Consider the following 20,946-nt stretch of genomic DNA (forward strand, 5'->3'; position numbering starts at 1 on the left):
CAGGTACGAATCCTAACTGTGAATCAAACATTCCAACCAGCTGAGCCACACCAGCCAGGGCTTGCCTTGTGTGTCTTTGAGTGGTAACAGCTACTACTTTGTAAATTCCTGAAGTGTTTTAAAACCCCATACATGCTTCCCTTAACCTAGCCCACAGCTTTGTCCTTGGTTACTTGGTTAAACTTTCTTCAACTGACCTCTTTATTTGTGCCTTGTTTTCTAAAGTAGCTTCGACTGATATATTTTAAATGTTAAATATAACAAATTAATACTTTCATTATAGAAATGGTACAGCATAATATACAGTGCCATTCACAAAAATACTACAGGACTTTTAAACTATATTAAAGCTGTGCATTGCAAATGGTGAGTTCTGGACACGAGTTGAAAGTTGTAAGTTGTGTTATCTTTTTTCAGTCCTGTCTGTGTCTCTCACTCTCTGTGTTGCCTTGTTAGGAGAAGAGTTCCTCTGGGCCTTGGGCCCAGGCAAACAGCCCTCTTCCCCTACGCCCTAACAGCTCCCTCCGGGACCCAGTCAGCCCTTCTGATCTCTCCCTTCTCTGATCTCCCACCATTCTTCTGGTGCTTAACACAAAGCTTAATGCCTCTCTGGTTCCTAACAGGAGCCTTTGTCTCCTCCATTAGATTTTAAAGTTTCTGAAGGAAGATAATTTTTCATACCCATTTTTATGCCCCAGAAACAAACTATAGAGAGAATCAATATATATTTGTCATTTGGCTTCTTGGTTGCTACATTAATTGGTTGTTAGGTTAGTTTCAAAGGTTCTTGGAGACAAACTGCATCTTTTTTAATTTTAAACATTTGTAAAAGATTGTATTTATTTATTTTTAGAGTGAGAGGAAGGGAGACAGACAGAGAGGGAGAGAAACATGATGCGTGAGAGAAACATCAATTGGTTGCCTCTTGCACGCCCCCAACCAGGGACCTAGCTTGCAACCCAGGCATGTGCCCTAACGGGGACTTGACCCAGTGAGCTTTCGCTTTGTGGGATGATTCCCAACCCACTGAGCCACACCAGCCAGGGCTGTATTTGACACATTTGAAATGAAAACTTTTACTATAAAAAAATCGTAAGGCTTCTGTAATGAAACCCCACACACCCATGAAGAATTATTAACTCATGTTTAATTCCTGTTTATCAATTATCTACCTACTTTTTTTACCCTCCACACAAACACACATTGAATTATTTTGGGGCATCTACTAGACATCATTTCATTTAATTTCATATTGTATTTCAGTATATGTTTTAAAGGATTTATACTTTATTTTTAAAACATAATCACAAACACCATTATTACCATTACATTATCAAACATGTAGTCAGTGTCAAATTTCTCTGACTGTTAGTTATATTTTTTAAATGTTGGTTTGTTTGCATTAGCATCTGAATGTAGTCTACACAGTAAATCTTACTGATGTGTCTTTTTAAGAATATTGAGGTTCCCTTTGTCTCTTTTTTTTCTTGTGATTTATTTATGAAGACAGTGTATTTGTCCTAACGAGTTTTTTACATGCTAGGCTTTGCTGATTGCATCTAGAGTGTCATTTAGCATGTCCCTGTGCCCCTTGTATTCCCTATATTGGAATATCTAAAGGCTTGATTAGATTTAGGCTGGAGTTTTTGTCAAGAAATGTATAGGTGATGTTATGTGATACCAATGAGAAGCATATAATGTCTGAGTGTCTCTCTTCTTATGATGTTAAACACTTATTAAATTAGAAATTGTGAAATAGATTACTCCATTATAAAGTTTTTTAACAGCTTTTCACCTATTGGTTTCTTTTTTTTAAGATTTCATTTATTTATATTTAGAGAGAGGGAAAGGGAGGGAGAAAGACAGAGAGAAACATCAATGTGTGGTTGCTGCTCATGTGGCCCCCACTGGGGACCTGGCCTGCAACCCAGGCATGTGCCCTGACTGGGAATCGAACTGGTGATGCTTTGGTTCACAGCCCACAGTCAATCCACTGAGCTACACCAGCCAGGGCTCACCTATTGGTTTCTTGCCTAGATTCATTAGAAGTTGCTTTTGGTGTGTATTCTGTCATTCTGTCTGAATTTGTTAGTAGAAAACTTTCTATAAAAAAGTTTACCCCCAATAAACTATTTGATCACTCTTAAACTTACTTTATATTACTTATACAGTTTATGTTTTATAACTTCTGACTATAAAAGGTCATTTTCTTATAATGCCTACTAAGGGTCACTGGCTATAGAAACCTCCTATATAATGATAATTTAGGATTACTTAGTTTTATTGTATTTATCATGCTGTGTGTGTATGTAAGTTTGAGAAAAATTAGAAAATAAAACATTTTAAAACATTGAATTTACTTTTTTCATTTGGTATTAGGAATTTTACAATCGGGCTTAAAGAAGGATACCATGCACTGGCGTGCATTATTTACATTTATAATGAAAAATGAACTGATGGCGAGTTAAAAAAATGTCTGGAAAATGGGCCTTTGCCGTTTCTACAGCTATTTGGTCCATTATAATAATAATTCCATTAACTAGCGGTATACCCTGGGAGTTTAGATACAAAGAGAAGATGACCCTTGTAGAGTAGTTCCTTTCTTTGAATTATGAATAATGTCTTTCAATGGAAGTTGGAAAGTTACAGTGGAATAAATATGGTTTGATAGCCTTAAAAAACATAAATAAAATTCTTAACGGAAAAAAATGACTCACTGCTCTCGAGCTATTTTGGTAGGAATAGGCCCTCTATGAAAGGTCATTAGTCATGCAGCATAACAGAGTCCAACGAACTGGTTCAACCAGTGTTCACTGCATACCCAAGTCTTCTTCCAGGTGATCTTTGGGAACACAAACAAGAATAAATCAGGGCTGCAGTCCCTAAACCACGGTCCAATGGCAGGGCACAGACTGGCAAAGAGGGGACTGTGGTGCAGGGCCTTGTGTTGAGACAGAAAAGTTTATGACCTACAAAGAAAAAGCAAAGAGCTTCCCAAAGAATATTTTTATATTTGATTTTATAGTTCCTCTTATAAGTTCAAGGCAAAGGATGCATATCTGTTGAAATATTTTCTTTGTGAGTTATAAATCTAAGGAAGATGCTATTGGTCATGGAATCACTGAGGGAGTGAAGGGAAGCAAAATGAATTTGCCCTTGATTATCACAGTTAAATATGAGACTTCATCATTAAACATAATTCTCCAGCCTGCTGTGCCTCTTCCTCACTTCTTTTTTTAAAGAAAAAGTGTCATTTTTCAGAAGTTGCACTTGTCTTCATTTAGCCTGGAATTGAATTGGCTTTCCATCTCTTACATCTCTCAAGGTGGTCAGGCTTGCCGCACAGATTGACAAATTGTTAGTTTCCAGCCATCTGTGCTAAGGGAGAGGAATGCAGGTATGACGAGTTACTGTTGACAACAAGGTTCAAAAGCCTGCTTTTCATCAAGTGTCCCTGAATATAGGAAACAGTCCAGTTTCCCTTCACGTACTCCCCCTGTTACCAGGAAGCCAGAAAGGATTCCACCAGTAGTACCACCTGCTGAGCCTAGGTAATTAATTACACACTATTATTAGTACACTCCTCTTTGTTTTGTCTTAAATGTAAGTGTGTGAACGCTGTAAGACAGAGATGTTCCATCACCAAAATGCTTTCTTTTCTTCATCATTTGCTAGTACACAGTGCTAATTCCCAGAGAAGAGGCCTTGCCAGGAAAGTAGCTCCCATATCAGCTACTTGGCATCGAGAGTCTTGTCATCATCAGCCACAATGTCATTATAGTTTAAAAATGCAAATGGGATCCTGGGATAAAGCAACCGAAGGATAAAATTCATATGAAAAGGGATGCTGTATAAAAACCCTGGTTAGGCAGCATCTGTAATACAGGTTTCCATTCAGCCTTTCCTTCTTTCTTTTTTCTGGGATGAGTGGCAGCTTTAGCATCACCTCTGTCGGTTCAGCCTTTCTTAAACTGAGTTTATTGCCACCAAAAGGAAGAGGGTGGTGCATACAAGATTCAACACATATTTATAGAGCTCCTACTATGCGCCAGATATTATTGTAAATGTGAAGGATGCTAGCAGACATTTCTATGACAAGATTACCTTCTGGGTTAGGATCAACACCCCAAAAGTTCTTAGGAATGAAGCTTAGCTTAATGGTAAAGGCAAGAGTGGGGCCTTTTAGAGAATGCTCTCTTAGAGACATTTAAGAATGTTTTAACATGAAATCTTCACTGTAACTATTTCTTCCAGAGCCTAATAAATATAATCATAAGTGGACAACATAGTTTTTAATATATATGGTAAGAGAAAAACTTAACATGGAAAGGAAAATTAGGGTAGACTCCATAGAAAAGTGACAACTTAAGGAATTTTATCTGTAATTAAGGGTCTTACATTCTGGTTTTACAAAGATAAATTTTTTAAACCTCAGTTTTTTGCTCCAGAAAATCATCTGTGCTTCGGCATAGTTTTTCTTTGCTTTTCATTATACACTAGGTTGAAAGTAGACCACTGAGTCACTGTAAACTTAAAATTTGTGTATTAAAATTGCTTTGGGCCCTGATCAGTGTGACTCAGTAAGTTGGAGCATCTTCCTGTAAACCAACAGACTGTGGGTTCATTTCCCAGTCAGGGCACATGCCTGGGCTGTGGGCCAGTCCCCAGTAACAGTTTGATTCTGTTTTCTATCTGGATCAATTTTAAAAAACTTTAAAAAATATTTTTTAAATGTCTTTCTTCCTCTCAGTGTATCTCAAAGTCTTGTCAAAGAGGACTGATCACTTTCTGTACTTTTCCCTTGTTGGTCTGGCAGAACCACAGCCAGTTCCTGAGATTTCCCCCAGTTATGTGCAGAATTTAAATTATTTAAACCCAAAGTGAATATTGTGGGAAAACGAAGGGCTTCATGGATCCTCCATGGTTTTTCTGGATTGGCTTTAAAATGTGTGTGATCTGTGTTAGTAGAGAGATGACTGCCTACTTTTCAAACAGGCACAGAGTCACAATTGCCATCCTGAGGTGGTTCCACTGCTCTGGTTATTTAACAAGAGAAAAGTTACCCGAGACTGTACTATATACAATATAATATTTCTATGGCTTATGGCCATATACAGAGAACAGCAAATTGTGAACAGCCACAGAAATAAGCAAAAGGCCCATATCTAAGAGAAACTGGGTCATGTTGCCTGTCTGTACACCTATTTGTGGCACCACACTGAACAGTCTCTGTAAGAAAGGTAGTCTGCAGGGATTCTGTAAGCCCAAACAATAAGAAGGGCAGTGAGGAGAGTATCCAGTCTAGCGTTCCACACTAGAATCTGAATGGTACCTCTGGTTTCCCAAAGCAAAAATTACTGGTTTCATGTGAACAGTTTTCACATGTAATGGAGTACAGATGGTTTTGTTTGTCCCACATTGATCTAAACGAGCAGTCGATGTTATTAACTACTTGTTCCATAGAAACCACTGTATCTCTGTCTTACAAATGACTAAATCAAAGTAAAGAACACTCTTTTCTTCAGTGATGTAAACAAGGTTTTACTGTTGCTGCCTGCATGAGAACTCGGTCTAAAATGGATAATAATAGAATATAATAGCAGTTCTTTACTAATAGGCACTTTTTTTCATTTCTAGCACAATATCTTCTTTCGTCAGGAGAATGTGCGTGTTCTGGGTAGTGCCCAACAGCAGCAGTAGAGAGGCATAGGCAGTATCTTGCCCCCTTGATTCAGATTCGGCTGATGTGCCATAGTGGGCCGCACTGGGAGACGTGGCTACGTGGGTTCACATTAGATGCCTCCCTTTTTGTGGGTCTGAGCATTATGTTCGCAGTTTGGGTCTGCAGTCGTTTGTAGATCGTCCCCTGGCACCAAGCTCGGTTACAGTGTTCTTCCTAGAGAGAGTAAAAGAGGGTCCATGATGATGATATATGGAAAATTGCGAAAGGTTGTGCAGGTAGTTTGGGTTGAATTATAGAAGCATCCTCTCTAGGACAGTGTGTTTGAGGGAAGGAACTGCTATAATGGGCAGTAAGGTGCTGTGTTTGTCTCTTCAGAATGTGTTACAGAGAAACATTGATCTGAGTTATGTGTATGTTTTCAAATAGCTTTACTTTGCAGAATCAAAATAGTGACAGAGTCAGATACGGTGGCTCTAGTCTAGTTTTTTGCAGTTTGTCCACAAGCTTTCGTGATACGTTTTCAGGTGCTGTTGGAAATTTATAGAGGACTTGAACTAAAACTTCCCGTTAAATTTTGCCTGCCTTTGACGTCTTTATTTCTCTCATTAATCAAGTAAACAACTAAAATTGTGTCTAAGAGCTGACATTTTCTTTTCAAATATTAAAGCCCTTCAAAAAATAGCCTTTTAATATCCATCTTTCCATAGTGGAAAGAGAAGTACTTTAGTGAACTTGGTTCAAATTCCATTTCATCAACTTCCAGAAACTTTTTAAAAATCACAAACAAGTTATTTGCCTTCTTGAACTTGAGTTTTTCCATCCTTAAAAGAGTGTCTGTAATGCCTACCTGGTGGCATTATCATGGGAAGTAACTATGATGAAAATCTTTCAGAATGAAGTCGGAGGCACAATCAATGTCTTCCCCTTTACAAGGTGTCAAATGCTAAGTACTGATCATAGTTTAAATTTTTTCTTTCTTTTTTTTTGTATTGTTGAATGACAAAGGTTGTGTGGTCATATTTACTTAATTGGGTCATTGTTAAATAGGGTTCCTGGTGTTCATCTTGCAAAAACACAATGGTTATTTACACATATTAGTGATGCAGTGATTTTACTACTTTGAGAAATGAATCATTCTAGTTTTCTTCCTATTATTGCCTTAGGAAGATTTTTTTTTAAGTGTTTCTCAAATCCAAGATTGGTTGATGGTTGTTAACTATGTGTTTACACATTATTATAGTCTTAAAATTAACTACTTAAACCAACTACTGCTTATAGCATGGAATTTAAGTTATTTATTCACGGTGATGTGCTATACAAATTAATTTGTATTGATGAGCTTATAATACTTTGGCAAAGGCCACTGTCCTGTCCATTCTTCAACAGGTTATATATCTTATTTTTTAAAGTTGTTTTTTTACTTATGAGGAATCTTAAATTTTATTTAAAATATAAGGTTTAGTCTCATAGGAAAACAGGTATAAATGTGAAAAGACTCCAGAATCACAATTTAGCTAGAATATCAAATCTAAATAAACAATTAAAAATGTTTAAGTTGATGACAACAAAGTAGCAAGAAAGATGCATAATAATCTCTAATAGTCTTTTTTAAAAGATTTTATTTATTTATTTTTAGACAGAGGGGAAGGGAGAGAGAGACAGAGAGAAGCATCAATGTGTGGTTACCTCTCGCGCACCCCCTACTTGGGACCTGGCCTGCAATCCAGTAATGTGTCCTAACTGGGAAACGAACCAGCCACCCTTTGGTTCTCAGGCTGGCACTCAATCCACTGAGTCACATCAGCCAGGTCTAACAGTCTTGAAGGCATAGAGTTGGAGACTTTTATTTATAACTCTGAGAGTAATTGGGAGAAGAAAACTAACAAAAAAAGATGGCTTACTTGCACTCAGACAACCTGAGAGAGACAAAACTCGGCCCTGCATCATCTTTAAGACTTGGGCTCTCCAGTTGCACTGTGTAAATGACCCTGATGGTGTATCTTCTTTACATGGATCTTGAGCTCTCAACTTAATTCTAGGTCGAATCCAAACCGTGGTACCAGAATACTCCAGACCGAAATCACTACAACCTTTTACAGTTGCAGAGAAAAGAATAAGTTACCTTTTAGCTATTCTCTGTTCTATTGAACTGTGGTCTTCAGAGCTTTCAGTTGAAGGCTTATTATTGATTTGATCCACACTGTATTTTATTAATGTACTTATTTTTTGAAAAACATTTTTACCTTTTTTTTGGTAACAGAAGTATTCTTTATCTTGAAAAATGGGTCATTAGTAAAATCCTAAATCAGAGTATGACAGTGCGTGGTAGACCATTGCTACGATGTCTAGTAGAAACTTCGTTCTTTCAAAATAATTTTGCAGCATACTAGTTATCCTGCAGAGAATCTCTTTTATCCTTTCTTCTTCTTTGCCTTCTCCTGCTCCTTCTCCTTTTTCATACTTGCTTTAACATAACAGAAAAGAAACCACTGAGATCTGAACACATGTTTGTTAATAGGGAAGTTATAAAACAATAAATACAAATTCTTAGAAGAGTATCAATCCCACGTTATTCTGCCATTTTTAAATTGCTCAACTCATGATAAGAGCAAGAATAAAATATGGATCAGATGAAATTTCAATATAAATAGTAATTTTCTTTATTTTGTATATCTAACCATTCTTGTGCTCAGTTGTTTTTCTTTTTGTCAAAAGAGCCAACGTGCTGAATTTCACATTTCTATTTATACCTATAACTTGTTTATTTCCAAAACAGCTTGAGATGACTTATCATAAAATCAGAGATGAAATAAATCCCAAAACTATTAGTCGAAATTTAAAAGAATTTTTGTTTGGTTTGTCTTTAGGTCATTAATTGTTTGCATTGCTTTGAATGATCTGTAATGCCTTACTCAGACTGCTGATGTTCCAGTCTCAGCTCCTGTACTTGCTAGTGTCAGAGATAAACTAGGTGGACACTATTTAAAGTGGTAAGGATAGATTTCTTCAATAGTAACTATCAGTAGGGAAGGGGGTCCAATGTGAACCAAACTCTACTTGCTAAAACAAGAGACAGACCTTTTAAAGACTGGGCATGTTAAGAGAAAGGCACTGAGGGGTGTTGGTGGGGCTTGGTCCATATGACTAGGCCATCTGGGTTTGTTGATTGGCACTTACTCAGAGGGAAAACAAGCTTCTCAATCTTTATGACAGGAATCAGTGATGTAAGTTAGAGCTAGGCTTTCAGTGGCTAAGAATCTGAGCAGAATTACTACTTGAATGTGAGAAGGAAGTTCTTGGTGGTAGAAGATTTAGATCTCACAGAGACAGAGAAAAGATTAGTTGCAAGCTTTCTTAATAAACTGTGGTAAGAGGAGTTTCAGAAGTCTGTCTCCCTATTGTGAGGTTTTGGTTAGGAGAGACAGTAATGTTACTTAACTTTGGTTTGCCTCAGTTTCTTCATCTCTCAAATGGGGATGATAAATATTACTGATATCATAGGGATGTGGTTTGAGGATTAAAAGAGTTAATACACTTGAAGTGCTTGGAACAGTGCTGGCACATACTCAGCTCTCAATGTTCTTATTCTTAGTATCTTATATATAACGGAGGTCATAATAGCATCTATCTACCTTATTGGATTGTTTAATTTATTAAATGATATAATACAAGTAGAAGATTGAGAATCATGCCTGGCATATTATAAACATTCAATAACTGTTAGATAGAAATAGTAATAGTAGCAACAGCAGCTATAGTAGCCATGAAATATCTTTGAGTAGTGATTTACTCATAGCTGAGGATGAACAAATACAAAATCTTGAGTGTATTTTTTTGTTGTTAGAACAGAATAGGAATATTTTTAAATGAGTAACTCACATTATTGGAAAAATATCTATGAGCAATTTTGTACATGATTGTGAGATCTTTGAGCATTATTTTGCCAATATATATCTTGGGTTTTGGATACACAGTTCACATCTCCAGCATTTCTGTGGCTTAACCTCCTTACCATGAAACTGTCAACATTTCCTGGTACATTTTGTTCTTAGCAAACTAAGACGGAATCAAAATAACTATAAAACCCTTTAAGAAATGAAAGAGTAAGCTCAAGTGAGAAAAATGGCATGTGCAGCAGGACAAATGAAGACTGAATCACATTTCTGTAATTTTTCAACTTGTTCTGTAGTTATAACAACTTGTTTGATATGTATTTGAACCTCCTTGAATCCCATCACAGAAATAAAATAAGAGATACAAATTCCATAATTTGGGGCGCTAACCAGTAGGTTTAGAGAAACCCAATGATCTCCATTCATCGTTGTGTAGTCTCTGGGTCCAGCCCTGTACAGGAATAATGCATGATGTATGAGTTACTAAGTGAGTTGTCTCTATTTGCATTCGGTATATTACTAACCGTAGCACACCTCACTGATCATGGATTTCCACTAAGGAAGTGGTATGCATAGATGAACAGGAGCTCATTCTCTTTAAATTGCAATTTTTATCGCTACAAATTACTGATGCTAATATATTTGGTAGCAGAAAAGTAACCATTTAGATAAAAGACCAATAACTGGAAAAGATAGAATAATTGAGTTAATGTTAATTTGTTCAATACACTACACAGAATTTTAAAGTGAGAAAGAATAATCAAATATAATATTTTTAAGACCAACTTTCACTCATTGTACATCTCTATTGAACATTTTGGGGAATTGTAAAGTGAGTCAGGAAATTAAATTCTTAATTATGCAGATAGCAAATACGGTCAAGACAAACTCCTACCATTTTGAAATCAAACGCAATTAATTGTTTCACTCCTTCATATAAGCTTCTAAAATGTTGCCTTTTAAGTGACACATCAGAAGTATTACTCATGATGAATGGTTTTATAAGTAGGATTTGAAGAGTCTTAAAGACTTTTAGAGTACCTAAGTACTAGAGTTGGGTCCTCCATTAACCTGGCATCCTGCATGCAGCATGCACCTGTACCTGACTGATGCACTTGTTCTTTTTCAGTCATGTAGCTCATTCTCTGACTAGTTGTTATTTTTTCTTTACTAGCAGCAGTTTAATTTGTATCTTTATCTCTCTCTCTCTTTAATAGTCTGATACATACTTCTGCATGTCAGTGCGTTTGCCAACGGACGAGGAAGCCTTCGTGAGTAAGTAATGATTGCGTGGGGGGCGTGGTTGGCAGTTGAAGGGAGGGCAAGCTATTTGAAATCAGTGAAAGGTTCTCGTTGATGGGTATGAGCGTATTAATCTTTTACTGTCAGCTTCTAAAATGCATCTGTCATGCCTAATGCAGAAACAAACTCGAGCAAGCCACTGAGAGATAAGATTACAAACTGTATCTGGAGAGATTCACGCGTAATCGTAGTTAAGGGGTTGCATGCAGACGTCAATGGCTGCCAATACCATGTGGTCCCATTTGTACAGTATTGGCTTTCTGTCTGTGGCTGGATGCTTAATTGGGCTCCACTCAACAGACTGTTTATTTACTTGCTGGGTCATGCTGTAAATCGAATGCACTTAAAATCTGCTTCTGAGAATGTAATATTTTACCTGCCGGACAGGTAGATGGATAGGAAGGAAGGAGAGACTGGGAGAAGAGAAGGAGGGATGGTGGGAGGATGGAAAGAACATTGTTCCTGGTGTCTATATTACAGAATAAGGGGACTCTTAAATGACAGGCCCTCCCCTAACTGGATCTTTGAATCAGATTGGAAAAAGTGACAGAGCACCATCTGCTTTCATCTAGGTTGTTTTAGTTTAAGCCTCCCTTATGGCAGACTTTTAACTATTTGGGGAAGAGGTGTGGTTGGCAGATCATTCGTGGATCTGTTTTTTTCCTCCTGCTTCACTTTTCTGGTTTGAAATGTTGATTTTGGAGAGAAAGCGACGATAATGAGAGTTGTACTTTGGTCCCTTGGAACTAATCTTCAAATGGGCTGTCTGAAACAGCTCTAGGGGGTTATGCAATGTATATTGTAGCCTTGGGGCTGTCTGAGGATGAATTTCCATGAGGTGCTCCCCATGGGAATATACATCATAGACCTGTAAACCCAGAGCACATTTATTATTTTTTCCACACGCTTTGGTGGTAATCACAACAGATAATACACCTATAACAATGCTCTCTAAACAAAATTGCCTCAATATTTAAATTTCTAAAGATGAAAGTCAGACCTTGGGAAATTGAGCTTTGCTGATTTTTATTACTTTGTGTAATAATGGAACATTACCAAGAAAAAAAGGAAGGGCAGTGTTCTCAAATCCTGAACTATGGAGACAGGAAAATCGTATAAGTTCCTAACTGTAGTATTCTGAGCAATACCAAATGTGATTTAGAATACAAATTTATCATTAAAATATCAACATTAAAGATTTCCTCAGTTTCATACCCACGTGATTGGAAACCGAGGAGAAAATAATAATTACTCATAAAAGATTTTATCTATTTTTATTTTTTACTAATTTTATGTTTTCTTTGTCCAAGTTCAGAGATAGTTCTATTTCCTCCTGTTGCACAGTTGCTTTAAATGGAAGGCCACTCTGCCACTCTGTGTTCGTGTGAAGGTCGTGTTTCACAACAGTCCTACACGTCTCACATGGATAGGTTACTGGTTTGTTTCTGGAAGTTGGTAGTAGTGTATGATTTCGGAGCTGGTGACTGTAAGGACTATAAATATATATCCTGGAATGTATTACTGTTCTCAACATAAATGTTTACTTTCTCATAATTTAAAATTAAAAAGTATAAGTGAATACATTCAGTCAAGAAAAATAGTCACAGGAGACACATAAAGGGGCTGTATGAGAACCAGGCTACTAAACATTTCTGCATTTTGTTAGACAGCTCTCATTCTAAGAGCCAACTGTCTTCCGTTCTAAGGTCCTTAGTGGATCTTATAAAATTAATAACTAATTTCAGTATTTCTTCTTCTTTTTTCTGGGAGGATTATATGAATACCAAAGATTCTGTCATCTTTACAAAACAGTTGTTTCATTTTCATAAAGGAGTGTGACTCCTTTATTGTGCAACCCCAAGGCATTTTGCGGTTACCATTATTTGCATAATCCAGCAACCACTGAAATTTAGGTATAGGCTAATTAGAACTGGAAATTTAAAACCAAAGAGAAGTACCAAAAATTATTTACATAAGGAATTAGCTAAAGGAAATTTGGCATGTATCAATGCATTGATTCTTAAGATAACCTTGAAGTTAGTCCCATTCTATAGGAGAGAAACAGGAACATCGGTTATTATGATTCAGTTGGGTGCTAGGACGATAGTTTGTATGGAACTCCTATTTATATAACCAGCCCACCACCAGCCGTCATTTATGCAGAGCCTGCCAGACACTAAGTTGCTGAAAGCTAAGATGTTTAAGTCATTTTACTGAAGAGGAAACACCGAGTCAGAGAGGTTAGGAACATGCCCAAGCCTTTTACTAGCTGTGTGATACCCTCCTTGTGTGCCATTTGAATCCTAACAGATACGGGTGTGGGGACAGTGGAACAGGGAAGAAAGAAAAGAAGTTTTCGAGTGGATAGATGGAGCTGAAATGGAGCAATAAATAGCACATCTCTGTCTTCCCTCATCAAATACTATTATTCTTTCATTACTAGACCTTTGTTCTGTACTGAAAACACTCTGGTCAGTTTTGCCAAAAAGTAAGTAAATCTCAACCCGTCTTACAGAAGAAAACCCAATACACATGAAATTTTAAAAATTTGCAGAAGGAAAAAAGCTTGGATGTTTAGGTTGTGTGTTGGGAGAGTGATTGTACATGGCTTTTCCAGACTCCCAAAGTGAAAGTTTAGTAGGGGTAACCAAAGCTTCTTCACAAATGGTCTTTTTGTGGGTTATCCCAAATTCTGGGGTGCAGGGTGGTTTATCGTAGGATTAGGCATGGTTGGAAATGAAGACCGTAAAGGCCTATAATATTTTGTTTATTCTTTCTTTCCTTCAGACACTTTTATTATTTTATATCTTCTTCATTTATTATCTATGCATTTTAAATATTTGAATGTCAATAGGGTATGTGCCTCAGGGTGTACAGGAACTCAACAATTGCTTGTTTAATATGTGAGTAAACGCTAAAAAAGTGTCTTGTTTGGCCATTGTCTAAGGTACAATATTGAATAGTAGCCAATTTACCTTTTTGCCTTAAATTATACTCTTGTTTGGCTATAAAGAAATAAGTGTTTTTAAAGAAAAGTCACTCTTCATAAATTCAGCAAACTTTTACAATCCTGCGCCATACCAGTTAGTGCACTCGGTGATGGTGATGTGAACCATGACACAAATTCCAGGAAACTCCAGCTCGGCGGAATTCTGGAGACAAGACTACAAATTCTAGAACATTTGAAAAGGACTTTCTCCTTTGCTTTTCAGATTTCTGAACAAAATAACAAAAGGAAGAATATAATTTGGATTGCATTTTTGGAATACAACATAGTCTCTTAATGGTGTTAAAAGCCAGAGCTGAATTTGAATAAATCATAAGTTGGGCCTTCTGCTTGTGTGATTAATTAGGTAACTCATTTTAGACACACATACTTTTTAATTTTGAGAAAATCCCATCACAATTCTCATGGAATTTGTATGTGCATATGCCTGTCATATTTACATATGAGCATACACAACACTTGATGTGTTTATTTGCCTGTATTGAATTATTAAATGCAAATTAAAGTAGGTGTTTGGGGAAATACTAAAATGAATATAAATATAATTTTATATTTTGAGCAAAGTCATAGCTCTCCCTAGAGCATTGCTTTTGTTTATTGTTTTAATAAGAAATCCCAGAATTGGAATGGGCAAAGGCACATTGAGATCTGCATTTGACCACTAAACTGTGATGTTGTCTAAAAGGTGTTTTACAGACACTCAGAAAAATTGGCTCTGACAGCAGCCCACTCAGCCAAGAAATTTGACTGTCATCTTCATCCACTTGCTTTCGCTCACATGGATGACCAGTAAATAAATGTGTCTTTTCCTTAGTGAGTGATGGCAGGTCCCTATCTGCCAACATGCACTAGACAAATGAGATAGGAGCCATTGAATTTAGAAATAGATGAAATTAATCTAATGATTCATTGCTTTTCATTTTCTTTGGATGCTGCCATGAATGTAGAATAATTTCTACTGCAGATTTGCACAGACTTGAGTATTTCCAAATGTGACCTTTCTTAAACAAAGCATATATTAAGATGATGTTGGGATATTTCAAAACCTAAGGGAACAGCCTAATTTTGATCAAGTTTATGGGTTACTACATAGTGCAACTATAAAGACCAAGGCCTGACACAGTCACAGTGCTCATATTACCATGTTTTATGGCTTTAACAACAGTAAATAAAAGTGTGTTTGTATGTACATGAGTGTAAGTCCCCATCCCACCACTTTGTCACCTTTTTGCTTCCAGTCAGTTGACTGCATATCCTTTCCTTTCTCTCCCATTTAGGATTTTCTCTGACAAGAATAATGTAGTTTCTGCCTTCCACATGACCACTGGGTAACTTCCAGCAGACACCCTAGGAAGGTGTTCTCATTTCTTAGTGCCAGCTACTTGGAGAGAGCTAAGATAGTACAAGTAAGATACACTATACGAGGGTCTCTGAGGGTGGACAAAATCTAATTTGCTTGGTCATATTCATGAAGGAGAAGCTGCTGCTACGGGTCCTGTTTCAGGGTGTTTCCTAAATGTCCTCTATCTCTTGGTCCCCTAAATAAATACCCATGTTTCCAACATGCCCTGCAATGAACCTCAGGGTTTCTCGGGTAGTAAAAAAGGGAGAGGGAGGAGAGGAATCACTTTATTATATTTTATAAAGATGAGATTTAGGAATGTCTTTAATTAGAGAAGTCTACAAATTATCAAGTGGAACCGATGGTTGTTACCTAGACTTACTGTGGTGCCGATTCCACAATATATACAAATATCAAATCATTATGTCACACATCTGGGACAATGATAATGTTATATGTCAATTATATCTCAATAAATAAATGAATATACACCAATGACAAAGTAACTGATACATGGACAGCGTTGCTTTAATGCAGTAATGTCAAAATGACACTACAGCGCACCCCAGTAAAATGGCCAATTCAGAAAGCCTGGTTTTGAATCGGAATTGAGGTGTAAATGTCCTGCAGTGGCAAGGGGTTTGTGGCATTTTGAGAGTCATTCTAAAGTAGACATTTCAGCTATTCCACTGGAAGTGGCTTCTACAAAGATAAGTGGGAATTTTCCTAGTTAGAGAAAAATTTTTGAGGGAGATAGGCAAGATTTGATCTACATCTGGGAAGGGGGTCTGTTTGGATGTGCAGATGGGGTGTGGGGGAGAACATTCTAGCAACCGGTGATATGAGCAGTAAAGGAGTGCCTTGGGCACAAGGGTGAGCCTCACTCCGTGCTGGCTGCAAGGCTGAGGACAAGTTGCTCAGTCTCTCCCTCCTCAGGCTCATCTGTGTGAGGGAAAAAGACCAGACTCCTGTGGTCCCTGTGGGAGGTAAAGGAGCCTGGCCTAGGGTAAGCCCTCAGGAAATGTGAGTGTCAAGGGAGGTGGGCTGCCCGGTGTGAATGCAGAATGGAGGCTGTGCGCTGTCGTGTGAGAAACATGGTGGGCGAGAAGACTGGTGCGATGTCATGCATGGCCTGAAAAGGTGAGGAGGAATATATGTATTTCATTTGGGAAAAGTTAATACGGAACTGTTGCAGGAATAGCATTACAAAAACTGAGCTTAATGAAGATTATACTATTTTATCTTGCATAGCATGACTGATAAAGTGTATGTGTTGATCGTTTGGTTGGTTCTAGCATACACCAAAAAGTTCGGTTTTAAAAGATGTATCATCTAGAAGTTTAATGCTTTTTTTGGTGCTAACTTCCTTTATTCAGAGGGATCCATCATTGTCTATTCTAGTGAGCATTAATGACAATTTCTCTATTAAATTTTTCGATTAAAATGCTCGAGCAAAAGGACTTCAGTTTAGTGCAGAATTGCTCTGTAGCTGTGTGGGAAGCGGGCAGACGATAACATAATGTGCCATCGCTGTGGGCTTTTAACTCACTGCCCAGTGGACTGTGCCGCTGGGAGCTTTACGTTTCTCTGAGTCTCTTGGCTCAACTGCAAGATCATGAACTTTAAGGTTGATCATATCCTACACTTAAATTAAAACTTAGAGCATAATCTTCAGTTCCTATGAACAGTTTTGGAAGTACAATCTTTATTTGTTGGAACAAAAGAAATGTTTATGGGAGTGATACTAAAACGTAGGGGCCTGCAATTTTTTAAAAATTACGACAACTCGTTTATATCACTGTTTCTTGAACCTCACGCCTCTCTATTCTCTAAATATTTAAACAACTCTAAAAGAATAACTAAATTTTACCTTTAGAGACTCTTCATATATTTTTTTAAAAACTTGTTTTTATTATTTGTCCTGTGCATTAAAAAAAAAGCAAGGCAGTCTAAATTAACTAAGGGGAATTGACTGAACTCCCAATCTGCGCACATAATACAATATATTCATCCACTACAAATGTTGGTTATAGTCAGAGTCACCTGTTTCTCATCTGTGAAACTTTTCAAAGATATGCTTGCCTAGAATGTCCTCTGGAGATTTAAATGAAACATTGCAGTGAAGGAAGAGGCGGGACCGATCTAGCACTAACCCTGGGCAGGTGCATTTTGAACGAACTCCATAGATAACACTGATACAAAGAACCAAGTGAAAAGTACTTGGTTTATGAAATAAGATGTTATTTCATAAATAACCTATTTATTGTGTCTAATATGATTCCACTTGCAGGAAAAAAGAAACAGAGTTAACAGTAATTATCTCTAGCGATATATCCAGACTGCAATTCTAGAATAATGAGGTTTTGGAGATTCAGACTTGTGCTTGCAAATCAGTTCTTTTTTATTCAATAGGTTAATTATCCATAGTGTTCCTGTACAGCATACCTTTAGCTAAAGAGAGTGTCCCTCCCATTCTCAGTGGTAATACAGAGTGGGCGGTCTGTAAGTGATGTCTCCTAATCGGCATTCCTCCACTTGGCTGCATGTCTTCTCGAAGTCTTTCTACAGCCCGGGTCTGGGAGATAACGTCAAAATTTGACATGCAGACCTGAATTTCCTCTTGGAAAGGAAAAATAGAAGCCAACTGCTAAATAAAATTCTGTGTTAGGTCATATTCTAAGTGTATGTTATGGCCCTGATTGTAGTCTCGTGTTAGCCAAAAAAAGCAATCAATCCCCCAAAACCTCTGGCAATTAAAACAAATTTTGCCTAGAATTCCAGAAAATAGACCTAGCTATCTCTTTACTCAGTATGTCACCCACACACATACTTTTGAATCCTTCATTTCAGATGGCATTCTCCTTTGAGGAATCCTTCATCATATTTCCTTTAATTGATGTGCATGAGACATTAATTTTGGAGTCTTATTCAGAAGATTTTAGGTCCCAGAACTTATTCACACTTATTTGCCTACAAAATTTTCCCTGATCTTATACATCAGGCCATATGAACTGTTACCACCCACTGAGACTCAGGTACCATTTCCACTTAAGCAACTGTCACCTTATTATTGAGTTAGAAGAGTAGGTGGCACTGTAAACCTCATCAGATATAACATTCCATTGCATTCTCACGAAGCTGTGTTTTTGCCTGTGTGTGACCACCCCAAGGCTGCCTTTGTTCATTCTCCTCTCAGCAGTGCACAGTGAAATGCAGTTGTTTGCATTATTGTCCTCTAGCTCTGTTCCCCTTGGAGCCTTTATTTCTTTGGAGTATGATGGGACAAAAAAGAAACAAGGGATAGTTTCTTTTAAGATGTAATTTAAAAATAGCTCTCTGTATTCTGGTTTTTGTAGTGTTGAAATCTACTCCCTGGACCTCATTGTTATTTACTCGGGGCGGGCCTTGTGTTGCACAGCCAGAAGTAGCCAGACGTAGTAAGTGGTGATGGAGGAAACCCTGGAAATGAACCAGGAAATGAGCCAGTCTTTTCTGAGTTGACCCCTCCCACCACTGGTAGCAAGCCCTTCAATGCAATTGTCCAAGTCCTGCTTTATTTTATGGTATCTACTGTTTGTTTTACATTTACATTCTGATTCGACATTCTTTTTTGCTGAAGGTATTTCTCATTTCAACTTGCAATGAATTGAACTGTAAGCTATAACAATACAAATACTTTATTATACTCTTTCTTTTGGATATGAAAAAAGTTGGCTGGTTGCTTGTTTTACTGTGTTCTAATAATTTACTCTGCATTTAAATCAGACCTTGAGTTTTTGAAAAAATATATGAGTCAGTGAGAGTGTTTATGAAAGGGAACTCTGAGGAAGGTTTTTTTACTGCCACTTAAAGATACTGATTTCGGGGCGGGGCGGGGGGGTAAGAAACCCTCCTCTCCCAGGGTGTCCAACCCCCGTGAAGCCCAGGATGCCTGTGGATGAGGCCCAACACAAAACCATAAATTTACTTAAAACATTGTGAGATTTGTGTGTGTGTCATTACATGTCACAGTGTCTTTAATGTGTGGCCCAGAAAACTCCTCTTCTTCCAGTGTGGCCCAGATATGCCAAAAGGTCGGCACCCCTGCTACTACCAAGGCTCAAGGGTTTTTTTCCTGATCAAGTAATCAAAGAGACATGAGACAGATTAACGAGAAAATAACCACATTTAATTGTATATAGTATATGGGAACCCCATATATGAGAATCAGAGACCTTGCATACATGAGAGGTTCAGAGACAGAGAAGGAAATTGGGTATATAAGGCATTCTAAGCTGGGGATGAGCTAATGCAGCTTGGGGTTTCAGAAGGTAATTGCAGGGAGAGTGTGTGTTCAGTAATTACTAGTTTGCCTTGCCATACAGATACGTAAAAGCCATTTCTGGTGATAACTCTCATTGTGGGCCAGACTCCTAATTTAAATTCTTCTATATAGTTAAGGGGAGGGGGGAACAGAAGTTTCTTTGAGCCTGCAGGGCCTCAGTTGCTTTAGCTCAAAATAATTCCCATACCACTGAGGCACATCTCAGAGAAACTCATTCTGAACCCCTCCCTCCCCATCTCATTATAGAAATTAAATTAAATACATACCTAGTAAGCACTTCCTAAAATAGCATGTCAGAAGGGGACAAAATAAGAAAATGGCTAGAGAAGTTATGCTTTGTGTTTTCTTTTGCAAGTTGCAGTTATTTTTAGTTAAAGAAAAACAGCTTTTTTTCAAAGGGCAACAAAGTAAACTAAAAAGGTCAGAATGAAGCAGGGTCTGTGCTCCTCACAAGCTCTTGTTCCAAAACTTGAACTTGAGGAAAGGGGGCACTCCTGGGGACTCAGGGGCGACTGACTGGCAGAGGGGTGACTTCAGTGGGAAGGGGTGGAGCTGCAGCCCACTTGGTCCCTGGAGTGGTCCGTCTGCAGGGGCTCTACGGTCATTTCCATCAGACAGTCAGTTGACATGATTAACAGTATTATTTTTTTGGGGGGGCATTAAATGAAGAAGTGAACTGTAGACCCAAGAGAGTGGCTTATTCAGTTGGATTCTGAGTCACAATCAGGAAATAGTCTTTATCTGGTGCAACCATAATTTCATTTTTCTTGGAGTGATTTAAAGGAAGGTGTGGTCATTTTGGGGATCAGTCCCACACCGGTGCTCCTGGCCTTCAAGATGAGGGCTGAGGCTGCATGAGGCTGGTGGGCTGTGTGGTGCTGGGGCTGCCCATGGTGCTCTTAATAAGGACGGCTATGTATTCCCTACAATAACCACCCCCCCACACACACACTCCCTTCTGTCTCTAAAGACACTTCAGTGTCTCCTCCACCTCTGCCCTCTCAGAGTGATCCTCTAGCTCCATGTCACCAGCACCGAGAAACTCCTGAATAATTTTCTCCCTTTACTTTACAAAGGACAATTAGAAGATCTCATTGCATAGGTAGGGCCCCCAACAAACATTTCACTTCCCTTCCCAGTGAACAGTCGCAGCGGTTGTAAGCTTTGTCTCCATTATCTATTCCTCTCTCAGTAGGTCTTCTCTCTGTTCTTACCTGAGCCTTTTGCTTTTCAGGATTTTATTTCATAAATTTAATGGTAGCCATCTTTTTCCAAAGTTTTGTCTGCCTTGTTTTCCTGCAGTACACACAGTGAGTTAACATGAAACATGCTGTCGAGGTCTCCTGCACAGACCCTGGTGGCTTTCTCTGCACCTTGTCCTGAGCCTCCTCTGTG

General features: G+C 38.0%; 1 protein-coding gene across 13 annotated transcripts in view; it reads left to right on the forward strand.

Annotated features, from left to right (window-relative positions):
• The window catches only part of PAM (peptidylglycine alpha-amidating monooxygenase), a 277,949-nt gene that overhangs the window by 148,160 nt on the left and 108,843 nt on the right, over positions 1-20,946 (forward strand). For all 13 annotated transcript variants that reach the window (XM_037032081.1, XM_037032083.1, XM_037032084.1 and 10 more), the window contains one exon: positions 10,794-10,851. In XM_037032081.1, the coding sequence (XP_036887976.1) occupies positions 10,794-10,851 (58 nt within the window). The remainder of the gene's footprint in view (positions 1-10,793; positions 10,852-20,946) is intronic.

The sequence above is a fragment of the Sturnira hondurensis genome, unplaced genomic scaffold (genome assembly GCF_014824575.4).
Source record: "Sturnira hondurensis isolate 20B ecotype Veracruz unplaced genomic scaffold, ASM1482457v3 Scaffold0021354, whole genome shotgun sequence".
Lineage (NCBI taxonomy): Eukaryota > Metazoa > Chordata > Mammalia > Chiroptera > Phyllostomidae > Sturnira > Sturnira hondurensis.